Genomic DNA, 15006 nt, shown 5'->3' on the forward strand with positions numbered 1-15006 from the left:
AAAGTCAAGCGAGCCGATTAGGTGAAAAACCTGCCCAGGCTACTTGGCTGCCTGCAACAGGGGATTAAATCTGATGCAGCCAGCGCTCACACAGGGATTAATGAGAGTTTTGTGATCGATGGGTTAGATAGCAAAAGTCCTATTGGCACAAGGTTGACATGATGAGAGGAGGCAGCACTGTTTTTAACATATTAAAAACAGTTGTTAGAATACCCATGAGGAATGCTGAAACTCAGTCACTAAATAATAAAACATTAAGAAATATAAATAGATTATAAATAAAATATATATATATATATAATTTATTTGTGTTTTTTTTCCCAAGTTTGGCATTTTGGTTGTTTATAGCTTGATAGATTAGTTTCAGTTGTAGCAATGTTTCTTGACCATTTTACAGCACTGAAAATGTGTTTATTTCCCTTTTAAAATTTTGTACGATTTGTAAATAGCAGATGTAAAATGTATCTTCACTCTAACTATCCTCTAAATATATTCACTGCCAACATTTTAGGATGGATTTAAACTTCATGGATAGACATTTGGATTTTTTTTTCTTTTCACTCTCCTGTTTTTTGTGTTCTCTCTCTGGGGAAATATGGATGCAAAGGATTTCAAAGAAGCTTCCAGGACTGGTGTCATTACAGAAATTTGTCTCAAACCCAAACTACAAGTTTTTCGCATTTGAATGAATCTCTCTGTGGAAATAAATTTAACCAAATTGCACAGCTTCTAAATTTGTAAAGGCATCCAAGTGTAATCAATCTCTTTCCATGTGTTAGGAGAGAAAATCCCGGTGCTTGAAGAGCAACCAATCGGAAGCTTGGTAAGACAGTAAGCAGTGGATCTTATAGTTTTATGTTTTTCCAGCTCTTATGGTACGCTGAGCACGGGGCAGTGTGGGTGATCAGTCTAGAGAAGTGTCGGTACTGATAAGCCTTTTGCAGCAATTTACAGCATGGCACAGCATCGAATTACAAAAAAATAATGTGAGGCTAATATTCATCTTCCGAGCTAATAATCGCAGCCTAATATGGGTTACCTTTTTTCCAATCACGGATCAACAATTTATGGTCCAACATACATCTTGTCAACTAGCTCCTCTTCCTCCAATTCTTCAAACACCCGAATCCAATCAGATAAGTTTGAAACATGGTTTTCTGCATCTATTACTGACTGGCATCAGACACTTTTTATAGTGAAGCCTGCTATTGTTACCTTTAAAGTGACATCACAATTCCAGGTTTGATGCTCGTCGGGATCTCACTTTGGGAAAATTATTACTTTGTCGAAATTATGAATGAAATAGAAATTATTTTTTTTCATAATTCATTTCATTTATTTTGCTGAATTACTTAACATTACACAAAAATATTTCATTTGGCATTTTTACCCTTGATCTTCAATTGTGCTCTCATTGCCTGGTGAAATGTAAATGTGTATACTGTACTGCATTTGTGAGGTTGGGAATCATTCGTTACATTAAAAAAAAACAAAGTCCACTGTTTTTTCTGTGTACATGCCACCTGTGGTTATGTTACCGTTTTAATGTTTAGGATCCAAAGTCTTCTTGACACAAATGAAGATGAGGACAACACATAACAAATGGTGACTGAAAGAAGAAAGCACAAGCATGATCCGAATTTTAAAGGGTGTCAAGGGAAAAAAAAATGATTAGTAAGATCACACCCCCTGCGTCAAGCAGACAATGCTTCTTTCCTGCCATTGTCATTGCTCTCTTCACCGCTGTCCCGCTGAGAGCAGTAGAGCGGAGCGCTGATTGCGCAACCCAGCGACATTCACGCTGTCACATGCCAAGACGTGAGAGCGAGAAATCCAGAGATATGGCAATGTTCATGGTCCCCATTTCAGAAATCGTAGCTTCCACTTCAATAAATCAAAGATGAATAAATGAGCATAATATTCCCAACTTTGCTGGTGACAACGAAATTCAATCGCATGAGGTCAAAGCCGTGCATGATTGAAAAGATCCAGATTTAAATGCTCCATACAGGTGTTCTTGTCTGAGTGGGAATGGCATGCATTTGCCACCATGCTTTTAATCGCTGTCCTAAACAGCCGAGGAAAAGTCATAATTTTCAATCAGTGTGTCATGATGGTGTGTGTGTGGGGGGCAGGGGGGGATAAAATGTGACACCTTTGCAGACACCGATAAAATCTGCGTCATTTTCATCCTGATATGCTTAGGCCACATTCCTTCGTAGCATGACGCATATAAGAGGATTCTTTTTTTTCATGACTGGATTAGTAATGGAATATTGAAAAGGTTTAGCATTTTTGAATATCACCACTTTGTGTCAATGAGCTACGAAAGAAAAAGCACAATTAAAGCTCAATTAAAAAACAACTCCCGCCCACTTAAAAAAAACACGGGGATAAGGAGTTTGATAGCAACATCCATCTGTGAGCTCGGGTTGACAGCTGGAGACAACCCCTTCAAAGCTAATTATCATCGAAAAGACATTTGTGTTCAACAAAACTGACAACCATCTGTTCGAAGTGGAAGATCATGTGCCCTCACGAAAGAATGATTAAGGCCCAATGCATACACATTGTTATCCTTTCATCAGAAGACGAAGCTTCATGCCAGGGATGATCTGGTTCACCACCACTGGAATGCCCTGGTGTGAATATTAAAAAGAACTCTCTCCATGCGTCTCCATTCCGTCGTAGCTTTCAGTGCTGCTGTCTATCGTGCTTAAGGCAAGCTCGGTCTCTAATGTAACACTTCCAACAATCCAGCGTTGAGTGAGGAATTAATTACAGCAGTCATCAGTGCTTCTGTTACATTGGAAGTTAGCAAGACCCCAACTGGGTGGTATGACTCACGGAGCCGCCCAGTTTTATTTATTATTAATTTATTTGAGCCTACACTTAACTTGGTACAGGACAATGAGCATAGAAAGAAATACAGTAAGACATTAATCAGGGTTGCTTTTTGAAGGATGAAACATTTTACCAATTTTACTAAATATGAATCATATCCCTTTTAACGAAAGCTTCATTATTTTTGTTATACTGTATTATGAGGTCCAAACAGAATCAGCATGGTATCAACAGTCACTTGTTTAGATACACTAGAACCGATTACAACAAATGAATTCATTTATTGTAACAAACCAAACTTCAAAAGTAAATAAACACCTTATTCTTAGCATGTTCGATTTATTCAAGATTTGATTAACATACAGACGTTTTGCTTGAAAACCCAATTCGATCTTTATTTATATGCTTGACATGACTGAATATCAGAGTCTCGGTGGCGGAGTTCTGAAAGACAATATATTTTCAAGTCAAGAAAGCAAAACCGGAAGGAGATGTGTGTGCTGGTCTTTATACGTTATTACAATCATGGTCCATCAGTTAAAGCATATGGGGGGAAAAAAAGTGTAATCTGTTTTGCCGTTGCCACCATCATGACCAAAGCCAAGCAGAATTCCATTTCTTTTGTTCACAAAATAAAACGTAATTTAAGAGAGAGCTGGAGGTATCCCTTTGAACACCTGGCATGTAGGCTACTAGGTAGCAGCTAGCAAGTTTCGACCCACCCTTTTCTTGCTCAAAAAGAAAAAAGTATTGAGACATATGCACACACGCTAAACACAGATATTAGATGTAGCAGCTTCAGGCTGAATACATGCCACTTATAATCAAAGGTTTACACTTTTGTCGGCATTATATGTGACAGCCCCTTGACAGAGAAGCACTGATGGGAGAAGCTCGACCGCGCGACCACACAAACAATCATCAGAGATCGGAAGAGTCTCTCAAGTGGCCCTTGATGGGTTTTCAAATATACAAAGTTGAGCTACACGAGACACACTACAGATAAATAAAGAATTTGTTGGTGGAGCATTGGTTAGCATGTTTGGCTCATGGTTGGGGGGCCTAAGTTGGAGTCTTGCCTGAAGCCCACCTGTGCAGGCTTAGGAGGTTTCCCCATACTTATTTTGTCTTGGTGCTTGCACCCTCGAGCACATTCCAGAGACCTGCATGTTAGGTTCATTGAAGTATCTTCGACCCCACATCAATTTATGCTCTTGCTTGAAATATAGGGTACATTAGGGAATCGCTTTACTGCACGTCCATGTCAGCTGATGTTTTATTTTTCTTCTAATTGGCCAAAATGCACTAGAAAGTTGAGAAATATGTTTACTATGTGAATGATCTCTTAGCTAGGAATGTAGATGTAAATACTGTATCCCTGCAGGGCAGGGCTGTCAAACTTGTGTTTGTCGCAAGCCACATTTAAATTATCTTTTCCATGGAGGGCCGTTATGCCTGAAACTACATAGAAAAGTCAAGATTCACGTTTTATTCAATTATTGTTTAAGTAACTGTAATGAGCAGTTTGCTAACAAGAAAAGGCTTACAATGTCACATATTTATTACATTTGAAATTTTGGTACAGATTTTAGCAAGTTGTCATCTTTGATTTGCTTTTGCGGACCATTTAAAATGATGTGGCAGGCCACATCTGGCCCCCCGGCCTTGAGTTTGACTCGTGTGGTGTAGGATGTGTGGAAATGGCTTCTATTATCTTCTGTTCATTGTACTAAAAATCTGCTTTATTCCTTGATGACACAAAATTAGCTTTGTTGTTTTCAAAAACAATAGGTTACCTAATAGGTTGTAGACTGACATGTGTACAGAGGTACATACTGATCAGATTGTTTTTATTAGTGGGAGGCAGCTTTTTAGTAATGTAAGCAGGTGTTTTTTTTTAATGTTCTTTACTCACCAGGAGATCCTCCAACAGCAGAGGTTCTGCTTTCCCTTGATGCCCACATCGCATTCAAGCGAATTTAGTATGGATATCTTTTTCAAACTTTGGAAAGGTTTCCTTTTGGACCAGTTTCAATGCCACACTGCAAGCTGTGTCTGTACTAATACTGTAAGACAATTCCTAATTAGTTTCCGATTTGTAGGGTAGACCAGACAAGGGTGCCCACTGAGCCCGCTCCTTTTTGCCCATGATGTGAATTCATTAGCAGTTAGCACTGAGAAGCAGTGAGAACCATTGAGAAGTACTGAGGGGCTCAGGGGAAACAACGGAGGGGGGCAAAGTCACAAACTGTTTCTCTATGCGGACAATCTGACTCAACCATATTTCTCTATTCTTAAGGCATTGGGAATTCTCTCTCATTTTGATGAGATTTCAGGCTAATTAAGTAAACAGAATTTATGAGACTATCCAAAGGACCTTGTCTCCAAAACCTGACAATATTTAGGCAGAAGGACGTTTGAAGTCTAGGACAACTCTTGGCATCGGGTAATAAAGAGCATGCTCACAAGCTTGATCTGTATCACATATGGTCTGCTCCAGAGTGCTCCACAGGCTCTACCTGTCTAATGCAGTCAAGCTTCAGCTACACCATATGTTTTGGGAATGCCCAAAGGTGACACGATTTTGGTCTTTGGGAGAGATAAGCTCTGTTCCTGAAATTGAGATGTGTGTGTGGGGGGGTTCCTGGTGAGGCGAAGATATCTTGTGCATAATCACAAGCCACTGCATTTTCATTTTGACAAACCAGATGACTAATTTTGCTTAACCGTAAATCTGCTAAGCCTCTTATGTATAAGTCAGATACAAACCTTCACAGTTGAGGCTGCTTGATTGACCCGCACTCTGTGATGTGGTAGAATTCTGCGTTAGTTTTGATAATTTTATCTTTGCTTTGTTTTGGTAGTTTATTAGTTTTACTGTTATTGTTATCCTGTGTGTCTTGTAATGGCTGTTTGTTGCCTTGTTCAGTGTTGTGTGTGTTAATACTATCAAACCCAATCAAATTTGAGTTTGAATAATAACAACAGATGGGACCAAAACAATCCGAAGGTTCTGATTGTTGAAGAAAATATAAGTGATGTATGATTTTGGTTTCTTGCAAAGGATGCTAGCTAATTGAACAACTGAACATTACATTATGTTCACTAATTGATACTTACATTTATGGTTGTGCCAGCAAACTGATTACCGGTAATGTGACCTTAGTTTCTTGGAAGGGTCGTGCAAGTCACAATTACATCATTATGTTACAAGTCACGTCTGAATGTCACCCGCCGTTTTTGATTAAGATACATCTACTATTATGCAGATGTACTTCATTCCAAGTAAACAAGTCCTTCTAATGTTCGACCATTTCATCTCAAATTGTGTAGCAAAGGTTCACTTCGCATTCCAAAAATCTCCAAGCCATTAAAAGAACAATGCAGATTTGCTTCCCCATACATGACTGACACAAACATAGGCACTTATTTGATAGTCCTGTACTTCAAATTTATGTCAGCTTTACCTTTTGGCTTTGACAAGTAGCAGCGGCCTCACACTGGTGTAGATATGGGTGTCCATGCTCATCTTACCTTGCACCATGCTCATGTCACAGGAGGAGAACTTATGGGGGTGGGTCTAACTTTTCCGCAACAGTGGGGCAAAAGGTCACTCACGGCCACAATTTCCAAAACAGACTCGTAACTAAACATTTATTGCGTTGTTTGATTTGACAATTGATGAGCTGGCAGTCAGAGACCATTTATTTGTATAAAAGCCTTTAAAACGTGTCTAAGAGTGTGACGCGTTTTACGATTCATAGATCATCCAGTTTCCTGAAATGCTTTGTTTTGGAATTTTTAAGTTAAATGCTAAATGGAGTGTAAATTTATACACAATGGGGTGCATAAAGCGCTTTATAGAGGCTCACTCTGACCCATTCAAACATATATTGATACAAAGCACTGACAGGCCCACTTTGAGCGAATTAGTTTTTTTGTATGTGGGTGGCACGGGAGTTGACTGGTTAGGACATCTACCTCATAGTACGGAGGTCCGGGGTTCGATTCCCGGCTGCGGGCTTTAGGTGTGGAATTTGCATGTTCTCCCCGCTGAATGAGTTTTCTCTGGGTACGGCGGTTACCTCCCACATTCCAAAAATATGCATGGTTGGTTGACTGGATACTCTACGTTGTGGTGTTGTAGCCGTGAATGGTCGTTCATCTATGTGTGCCCTGCGATTGGCTGGCAAGCAGTTCATGGTGTACCAAGCCTACTGCCTGAAAACTACTGGGATTGGCTCAAGCACTCCCGCAAACCTCGTGAGGATAAAAGGTTGACAATGGATGGAGTGGGAGAGAGTCATGGTGTGGCATGTGGAGATGTTGATAAGCAAACCGAAAAATACTTCCTGGATCGCAGTGAAGGTCATGCTGAGAAACAATCCCATCGAATTTGGTTGCGTCACACAATGCTTGTCCAGCGACTCGTGCGCGCTCACTTGTCACTGACACACGGAAATGTCACACTACAAATGCAAGCCATTTAATGTGCTCTGTCATCACTGCAGGACCCTTGCACGCATATAGCACCCCCCGCCCCCAGTGAACATGTCCAATTATGGAGCAGCACCTTCGGAAAAGGTCATTCATCGAGCAGTGTTTTTACCACTTATTACAGCAATCCAGCTGAGGTTACATTACAGTCATCTGGCCTGTATGAAGTCCCACGTGTGCTACTATGCAATCGTCATCACATTACACGGGAAAGGGCAAACATGGCTGTGTCTTGTCAAGCTCACAAATGGAATTGACAGTATTGTTCCGTGTTCCACCAGGAAATGAATGAATTAGCGTTAAGCATGTCAGTAATTGCACTGATTTTGTTTACCTGGAATCTTGGCGTGCTTTGTTACATCTTCCCCTCGCAAAATGTAAACCACATGTGCAAAGACCGAACTCTCTTTAGATATGTGGTCAAACGTGAGTGTGGTGTTGACTTCAACTCAATATAGCATCGTTGGCCTACATCGTACGCCTGTGTGTTATGGGAGTAACTGAAACCATTGACTTTCAAATCAAACCATGATTTTATGAATGGCTGCTCGTTTTTTTTTATTATTAACCACCGCAAAGAATACCGGTAACAAGCTAATGAGTGTTGAGGGTGACCTGACTTAATGCGAGGAAGCACTGCCACCTACTGGCTTTGTGATGTTAATGCGCTAACCGAGACAAAACCTATAAGATATCCTTTATTTGTCCCACACTTGGGAAATTTACAGCCTCCAGCAGCAAGAATGTAGGTAGAAAGAAGACAGAAGAAAAAAAAAACAACAAACACCGTTCAATTAAGTGCAATGTAAACACAAAATGGATAAATCACAGTGCTAATTACAATTGTTATTATTATTATTATTGTTGTTATTTTTATTCAGCAGTCTGACAGCAGTGGTTAGGAACGAGCGCCGGTATCTCTCCTTCTTGCAGGGCGGGTGTAACAGTCTCTGGCTGAAGGAGCTACCAAGTGCTGTCTGGGCAGGCTGGAGGGGGTGCATCAATGTCCACAATTTTTGCTAAAATCCCTCCCACAAATATTTCACATATTTCGAAATAATACGATATTGTAAGCATTTTTTGTTACCAAGCACAATTTGACAGTCACTTGAACAAACTCTTACCCTTGATGTCAGATTTCAAATATATTTATCCATCAATACTGTCATCTTAAAAAACTAACTTTTTATGACATTTTGACCTTGCCACGTTATCACAGCTTTGTAGATTAGGTTATTTTTTTCCCCCCCTCAGATGCTTTCCCAGTATCTTGAAAAAAACTGAGACTGGAAAGTGGTAGCCCTTTACTCCTGAAACGCTTAATGTGTTGCCAAGCATATGGTCCCTGAACCTGCAGCTGTCACAGCTCTGTCATTGTCTCAGGGCAGTTTCCACCCTCAGTGATCTTAAATGAGCCTCTGTTCTTCAAGATTCTCACCACAAGGAAGAGCACCACTCCCACGTTGAGAAGGCTCAGAAAGGTCATCATCTGTGGGTTCACACACACACACAATTAAATCTTTTCCTGAAATCGCTCGGCCCTAGTCCTGATGTTGTTTTGTGGTTATGAACGCTGGCAGTGAATTTATTTAGCGCACCTTCCGGTGTGCAAGCCAACCAAAGGTGTCAAGGCTGTTTTCATTTGAGCGTTATGGCCTTGAAGTGTTTATCATACAAATACAGTTCTGCAATTGTCATTTTTACTGCTACGTTACCTTGAGTTAGTGATAAAGACTACGTGTGTTCCATCTTGCCAACAAAATCTGGCCCTGTCGATGTCATTGAAACGGAACTCATTCATAAACGCATGACACGCTGTAACAGGTTAACTTCTCTGCACACTTGGTAGGCAGTTGAGAATGTTACTATAGTCAATCAGCCCCTACTTGCCAGCACGGTACAAATTGACTAAAACTTCACTGAGATGTCCATCGGTGACGATGACAATGACAGCCTCAGAGAGCTAGAAGCGTGTGCGCATACTTTCAGTTCAGTACGACACACATTTGGACCATACCCCGCCATTAAAATAAAAAATAAGAATCGCATCAAAACATCACTGCCACATGTCAGGAACCCAAACCATCAGTTGCTGAAGTAGGCTCTTACTATGTAAAGCCACAGGATCGGCGAATCAAGGAGGCTTGACATAATGTGCTTTTTCCAGTTCCAAGGTGAGTCCCACACACTCTGAGCGTGGTCATAGTCCAGATTCAGGATCCCCTTTGGCAGCACTCGGACACCCCAATAAACCGTTTTCAACCTTCTGAAATTGGCATCAAGCACCTCACAGCGATACGTTCCTGGTGAATACAAAAGCGATTCTCAGACACATTGTGATGTAATCACAAGAGGCTTCACGGGTATTGACATCGTGTTCACCTGCGTGCTCTTCCCTGACCGGGTTCAGAATGACCACGTCCAAATGCGGATTGTCCCAGTGGACAAAAAGCAAGTCGTCAGAGCTGATCACCCCTGCGGCGCGGCGCCATGCTACCCTGTGGTGAGAAGAAAACAACAAGTGTTTGGCGTTATCTATAATCTAATAAACCATGTCATGCAGCTCTTGTAACACCCTGAGCGCTATAGAACGTCTAAGAGTAAAAACGGGAACTCAGAAACGGGAACCAGCACTTAACCAACAGGGGTGTCCAAACTCGGTCCTCATGAGCCAAGGTCCTGCCTGTTTTCCATCTCTCCCTGGCGAAAAACACCTGGTTCAAAGGATCAGTTTATCAGCAAGCTCTGAAGAAGCCAGAAAACTGTCCTGATCATTTGAATCAGGCGTGTTGCAGCAGGGGCAGATGGAAAACAGGCTGGACATTGGCCCTTGAGTTTAGACACCCCTGCTGTAGAAGCTTGGGTGCAGATGGCGTGTGACTACACTTGATATCTTAAATCAGGCATCTGGGGATAGTTTATTACAATCGGAATTGACTATTTGGACCTGCAGTGTAAGAGGTGAAGAAGCTCACTGTCGCTTGAAGGGACAGTCAAGAGTGATTAGCTTTTCTTCTAGTAGCACTTTGTACCGACTGGACTTTGATTCAGACGTCCTTCAAAATCAGAAAGATTCTTGACACCTATGACCTGAAAAATTGATGAGGTCCTCTCCACTGGTGTTTCCCACCACGTTTATTGAGCCAAGTAAAAAGCTGTATTTTACAATAACCGGTAATGGAAAAATCAGTCTGTTGTATGAATGACAACAGGGGGAATCACAGGTTAATTGTACCTTCTGCCATCTTGTGATTGCTAAAATACATCGCCTCCATATATCAATTAACAAAGATGCATCATTAAAATTAATATTTACAACAATTAAATGAAATGAGGTGAATTTTGTAAGGACATCTGATAATCCCTCCAGACAAACCAACGTGGTTGGGAATCACTGCTCACCTCCATGAAAGCTCCATCTGTTTTGTGTCCTCCACCAGACAATCCAGCTTCAGTTTCTCTCCTGTTGTCACAGTGACGGTCTTGAGTCCACACTGCCATGACTCTCGACACTTGACTTTCACATCGTGACACTGTTCCATCTCCTGGAGGACAAGCACACCATAAAGCTCGATCGCTGGAGCGTTTGTTACTGGATGGGCCGTATGCTACAGTACCTCGACTGCTTCTGCACTCCCTTTCGTTTTCTCCAAGGCCTTCTCACCATCTTTCATCGTGCAAACCGTTTGCACCTTGGTCCCCATGCCACATGTGACACTGCAGAGCGTGCTGCTGACAACCACCTGAAGCTGTACCTTCTCTACATTAGCACAGCTAAGATAGAGATGGAGGATTGCAAAGAGGAGAACCGGCATTCGATCCATTACGCTGAATAATCTCCTGGAATTGAATGAAAATACTGTACTTGTCTCAAATCGTAAAAATTTTGTTGAGTTGATGGAAGCTCATGACAAAAAAATGCAATTGCTCTTTAAATTTGCAGATTTTACGAAAAAAAATACTATTCTTGAATATTTTTGTTACTGGCGAACATCAGCTCTGCCCATTTGTCAGCCATATAGTGAGCATTAAATGGGATGAATATTTATTTTGTGAGTCGATTTACAGTATGCACTATTTTTTTAACTTGTGCACCTAAAATCTCAGATTACAGCCGCCCCCCTGAATCCCGTGCTAAATAAAGCTAAAAAAGAAAGAAAGGAAAAACAGTGATACAAACGGTCTTGAATTAGGGAAAATGAATGGGTTATATCTTGCTTCTCCCAACCTGTTGCCTCATATTTGCTCCATGACGTTGCTGTAACTGTTTTTGTTCACAGCAATATCGCTACTATCTCAATCCAGCAGTCTCAAACACGTTTGCCTTTGCCCCTCTAATTTCGTTTTGTTGTTGATGGCGTGTGGTCACCTGCGGATGTTGAAAAAAAGTGCCCCGTTGATAATGACCAAGGAAGGACAAGAAAGTAAATATATACTTTTTTTAAATGTAGGACGTACATGTAAAAAAAATAGTACAAGTACCTGACCAATCTACTTTAAGTATTGTACGTCCTTAGTATACCCACCACTGCTCCGTAGTGCCAAGTAACGCTGCATGCACAGAGGTAGATGATTTCGTGACAGACATCGTCAAAGGCGCTCACAGCTACGAGATGCATGTGACGCTCCACTTTACATTTCCTTTAAAATGCCAACGTCACTGCTTCTGCTGCAGCAATTGGTTAACCGTCGTCCTTACCGTAACTAGATCAAGAAAGACAAACCTCCTTTTCCATATTTTAAACATGCCACATGTTTATGCTTGCTCACTTTAATGCTGCTTTCTATATGATATTTACCATGTTTTTGTTTTTGTTTTTATATACTGTATTAAAGCACAATAGCGATAACATTCACTTGCAGTTTCACGTCCGTCCAGCTGGTGTCAGACAAACACACGAGACGAACCGTATAATACAGCACTTTTATAAACACTGTACACAAAGACAAAGTACAGTCCTGGCATATCTGTTCTTGTTATTTGTGTGTTCGAGGGCTGGGTTAGTTGAGTCGTGGGTGACGTCATAGAGAGGGGACGATTGGGGCAATATCGGCTCCGGCAGTTCGTGCATGGGTGTGAGTAGTGGCCAATAGGAGCTCCGGTGAGTGTGTACTACTTGCTACTTTTTTATATTTAAAAGCGACCAGATTGCATTCGTGACTGTGTGCATCCTTGATCACATTGAGGGACATTACAGTACTTTAGGAATTTATTTGGATTGTGAGTGTAAAAGCACAAACACCTGCTACATGGGAAAATTTAAAAGGAACAGTGATTGCGGCTCACTGTGGATGGCTGTGGCACGCAAAGCAAGGTCACCAACAAAGTAACATTTTTTTATTGTTGTTGTTATTCGTCTGAACAAAAAGCTGCCCCTTTTTCACCCAGTTTGTGTTATTTTTGAGCGAACTGTCTTTAGACTAGAGTGTGGAGTGTTTGACATGTCAGGGTCCACCATACCGCCTAGAAAATAATGTAGCCAAGTCACAAAGAAAATTATAGAGTAAACTGCAGTGATTTGAAATTGAACCCAACAAGGCATGTTTTTTAGTGAATAAGTCATTTTTAATGTGGAATTGGAAACAAGTACAGTCTTTGATTACATTTCAATGTGAATAGATGCATGGATGGATTGAGAGAGTGAACTTGCAATTAACTATTTAATGATGTGTGACGTCAGCCGCCCCCCTCCCCAGACCACCCTCTTCCACTGTCACCAGTGGAAACAAGACCTGACCACAGACGATCATGGTGACAAATCAGGTCTCAAGAAAAAGGGGGCACGTGTCTGTGTGTGTTGTTTCTTAAAAGGGAGGTGTTCTTTGCAGCCGCCAACAGACCTGCACCACCAGTCTAAGTCAGTCAGACATGCTGTAGCCCCATGAACACACTTTAAAGAAAACCATCAATTGAAAGCCCATCATTTGCCAACATGCAAGGAGAGCAAATAATGTCATGTTGAAAAGCTTATAGTACTTTTACTCATGTGGGTGGGGTGGATTTGTTTAATAGTCCTTTCATTGATTTTTTTCCAGACCATTCTGACATCAACATCACTGTTACTGCGTATGTTATCTGTAACTCAGAATACAAAATACAAAGTTAACAGATTTAAGACTTTCATTTAAATATATGTGCTATGAAAGCTAACGCTAGCATTCATTGGAGTAAACAAGTGTATTGTTTATTTCTTTGCTTTTTTTCTGCTTAGAAATCATCAAGAACCTGCTTATGTTGCAAATATGATTTCTTGCCTGCTCATAGATAAAACTTTCACAGTTCACACCCAACGGCACTGAAGTTTCACTTTGAGATGCAAACAGATATGAGATATTCATTGAAATAGCTCGTCAAGATGCTGAATTAATTACCAGGGAATAGGAGCCGGGGGACCACATGATTGTATAGCTGCTATTTGTTTGACACTGTTTTGTTTTCCACTGTCCCTGATTGGCACGAAAAACAAATCTGATTTTACGTCAAACCAGCACAAGGCCTTGAGATGAGACGTCAGCACCCAAGGAGCTGAGTGGGGGTGCAAGCCTTACATAACGAAGGATGACAAAGTCTCAGAAAGAAGGCTCCTGGATTGTTTTCAAGAATAGCAATTATGGCAAAAAGCAAATTGTAGTTGTTTATGAAAGTGAACCACCACACACTCAAACCACTACAAAACAAACAAAAACAGTCCTGGGTAACTGGTTGATCCTATCGTAATTTATTAATTTTAACAAAACAAATAACTGTTCAACCCTTCAGAGTGAGACCCCCTAAAAGTTGCACAATTATTCCATTAAGGAAAACATCCGGAAATTACATCTCAGATGTAATTAGAGAGTTCAAAGTATCATGTCAGTAAATCTTGTAAGACTTCAGCTCAGTGAGCATCATACAGATTTTTCTGCCCAGTTGTTACATGAGAAATACTATAATAGCTAATTAAAAATGTTTTTTAAATGACCCCACATCCATAAAATAATTTTACCCAGCAGATGTTATGCTGAACACACTGTGCAACTAGATAGTAATTGATAACAAAACAACAACAGATAACGATGTGTATATTTAATTGATTCCAGCAATACATCGAGGAACGGTGAGTCGTTTTACTTTACTTTAGTATGTATTTTACAGTGGCTTCTCTTTAGAATCGTATATCGTATTTATCTTGAGAAATGTCATCGGGTTAAACCAATCAAAATTATTTTTTAATTTAATTCAGTGTCAGTCGATATGGTCACAGGCCGAGCGCTCATTTATTTATACTGTACAAATAAAGCGTCACCATTTAATCTGTCATAAATTGACTTCCGGATTCCCATGCCGCTCAAACGTGACCAAAAGGGTGACGAAAACCCTCACGCCGACCAATAGAAAGGCAGATTTTGAGGAGTTGCTGCCTTCACGTTGGGCAAAGGCTTGTGCTGCATTCACCTACTGCCGTAAATTAGGCAATCACAGTCTGAATGCCATTTTACAACGATTAATGGAGGTGTTTTAATGACAATATAACACGTTTATGGTTCATAAATTGTGTCTCTATACTTGGTTGATTTTAATGAAATGGCTACATTTCAGATTTTCATTTGAACTATGACCTTTTTGTTCTGGTACACGGTCATTGTTTTGAAAGTGATATTATTTATGTTTTTGTGTCACCTCAT

General features: G+C 40.6%; 1 protein-coding gene across 3 annotated transcripts; it reads right to left on the reverse strand.

Moving 5' to 3' along the window:
- Positions 1–8473: 8473 nt before the first annotated feature.
- tmem81 (transmembrane protein 81) lies at positions 8474–11998 on the reverse strand. 3 transcript variants are annotated; one of them, XM_052059548.1, is made up of 7 exons: positions 11824–11998; positions 11570–11710; positions 10959–11181; positions 10744–10886; positions 9724–9839; positions 9451–9644; positions 8474–8830 (listed from the first exon to the last, which is right to left on the reverse strand). In XM_052059548.1, exons 3-7 carry the CDS (start codon positions 11163–11165, stop codon positions 8702–8704), a joined length of 789 nt encoding a protein of 262 aa, XP_051915508.1. In that variant the 5' UTR covers positions 11166–11181; positions 11570–11710; positions 11824–11998; the 3' UTR covers positions 8474–8701. The 3 variants fall into 3 exon arrangements, with proteins under 3 accessions (XP_051915508.1, XP_051915509.1, XP_051915507.1); XM_052059549.1 differs by lacking the exon at positions 11570–11710; XM_052059547.1 differs by lacking the exon at positions 11824–11998 and having other exon boundaries at positions 11570–11817.
- Positions 11999–15006: the final 3008 nt, after the last annotated feature.

Source organism: Hippocampus zosterae, chromosome 2, assembly GCF_025434085.1.
Source record: "Hippocampus zosterae strain Florida chromosome 2, ASM2543408v3, whole genome shotgun sequence".
NCBI lineage: Eukaryota > Metazoa > Chordata > Actinopteri > Syngnathiformes > Syngnathidae > Hippocampus > Hippocampus zosterae.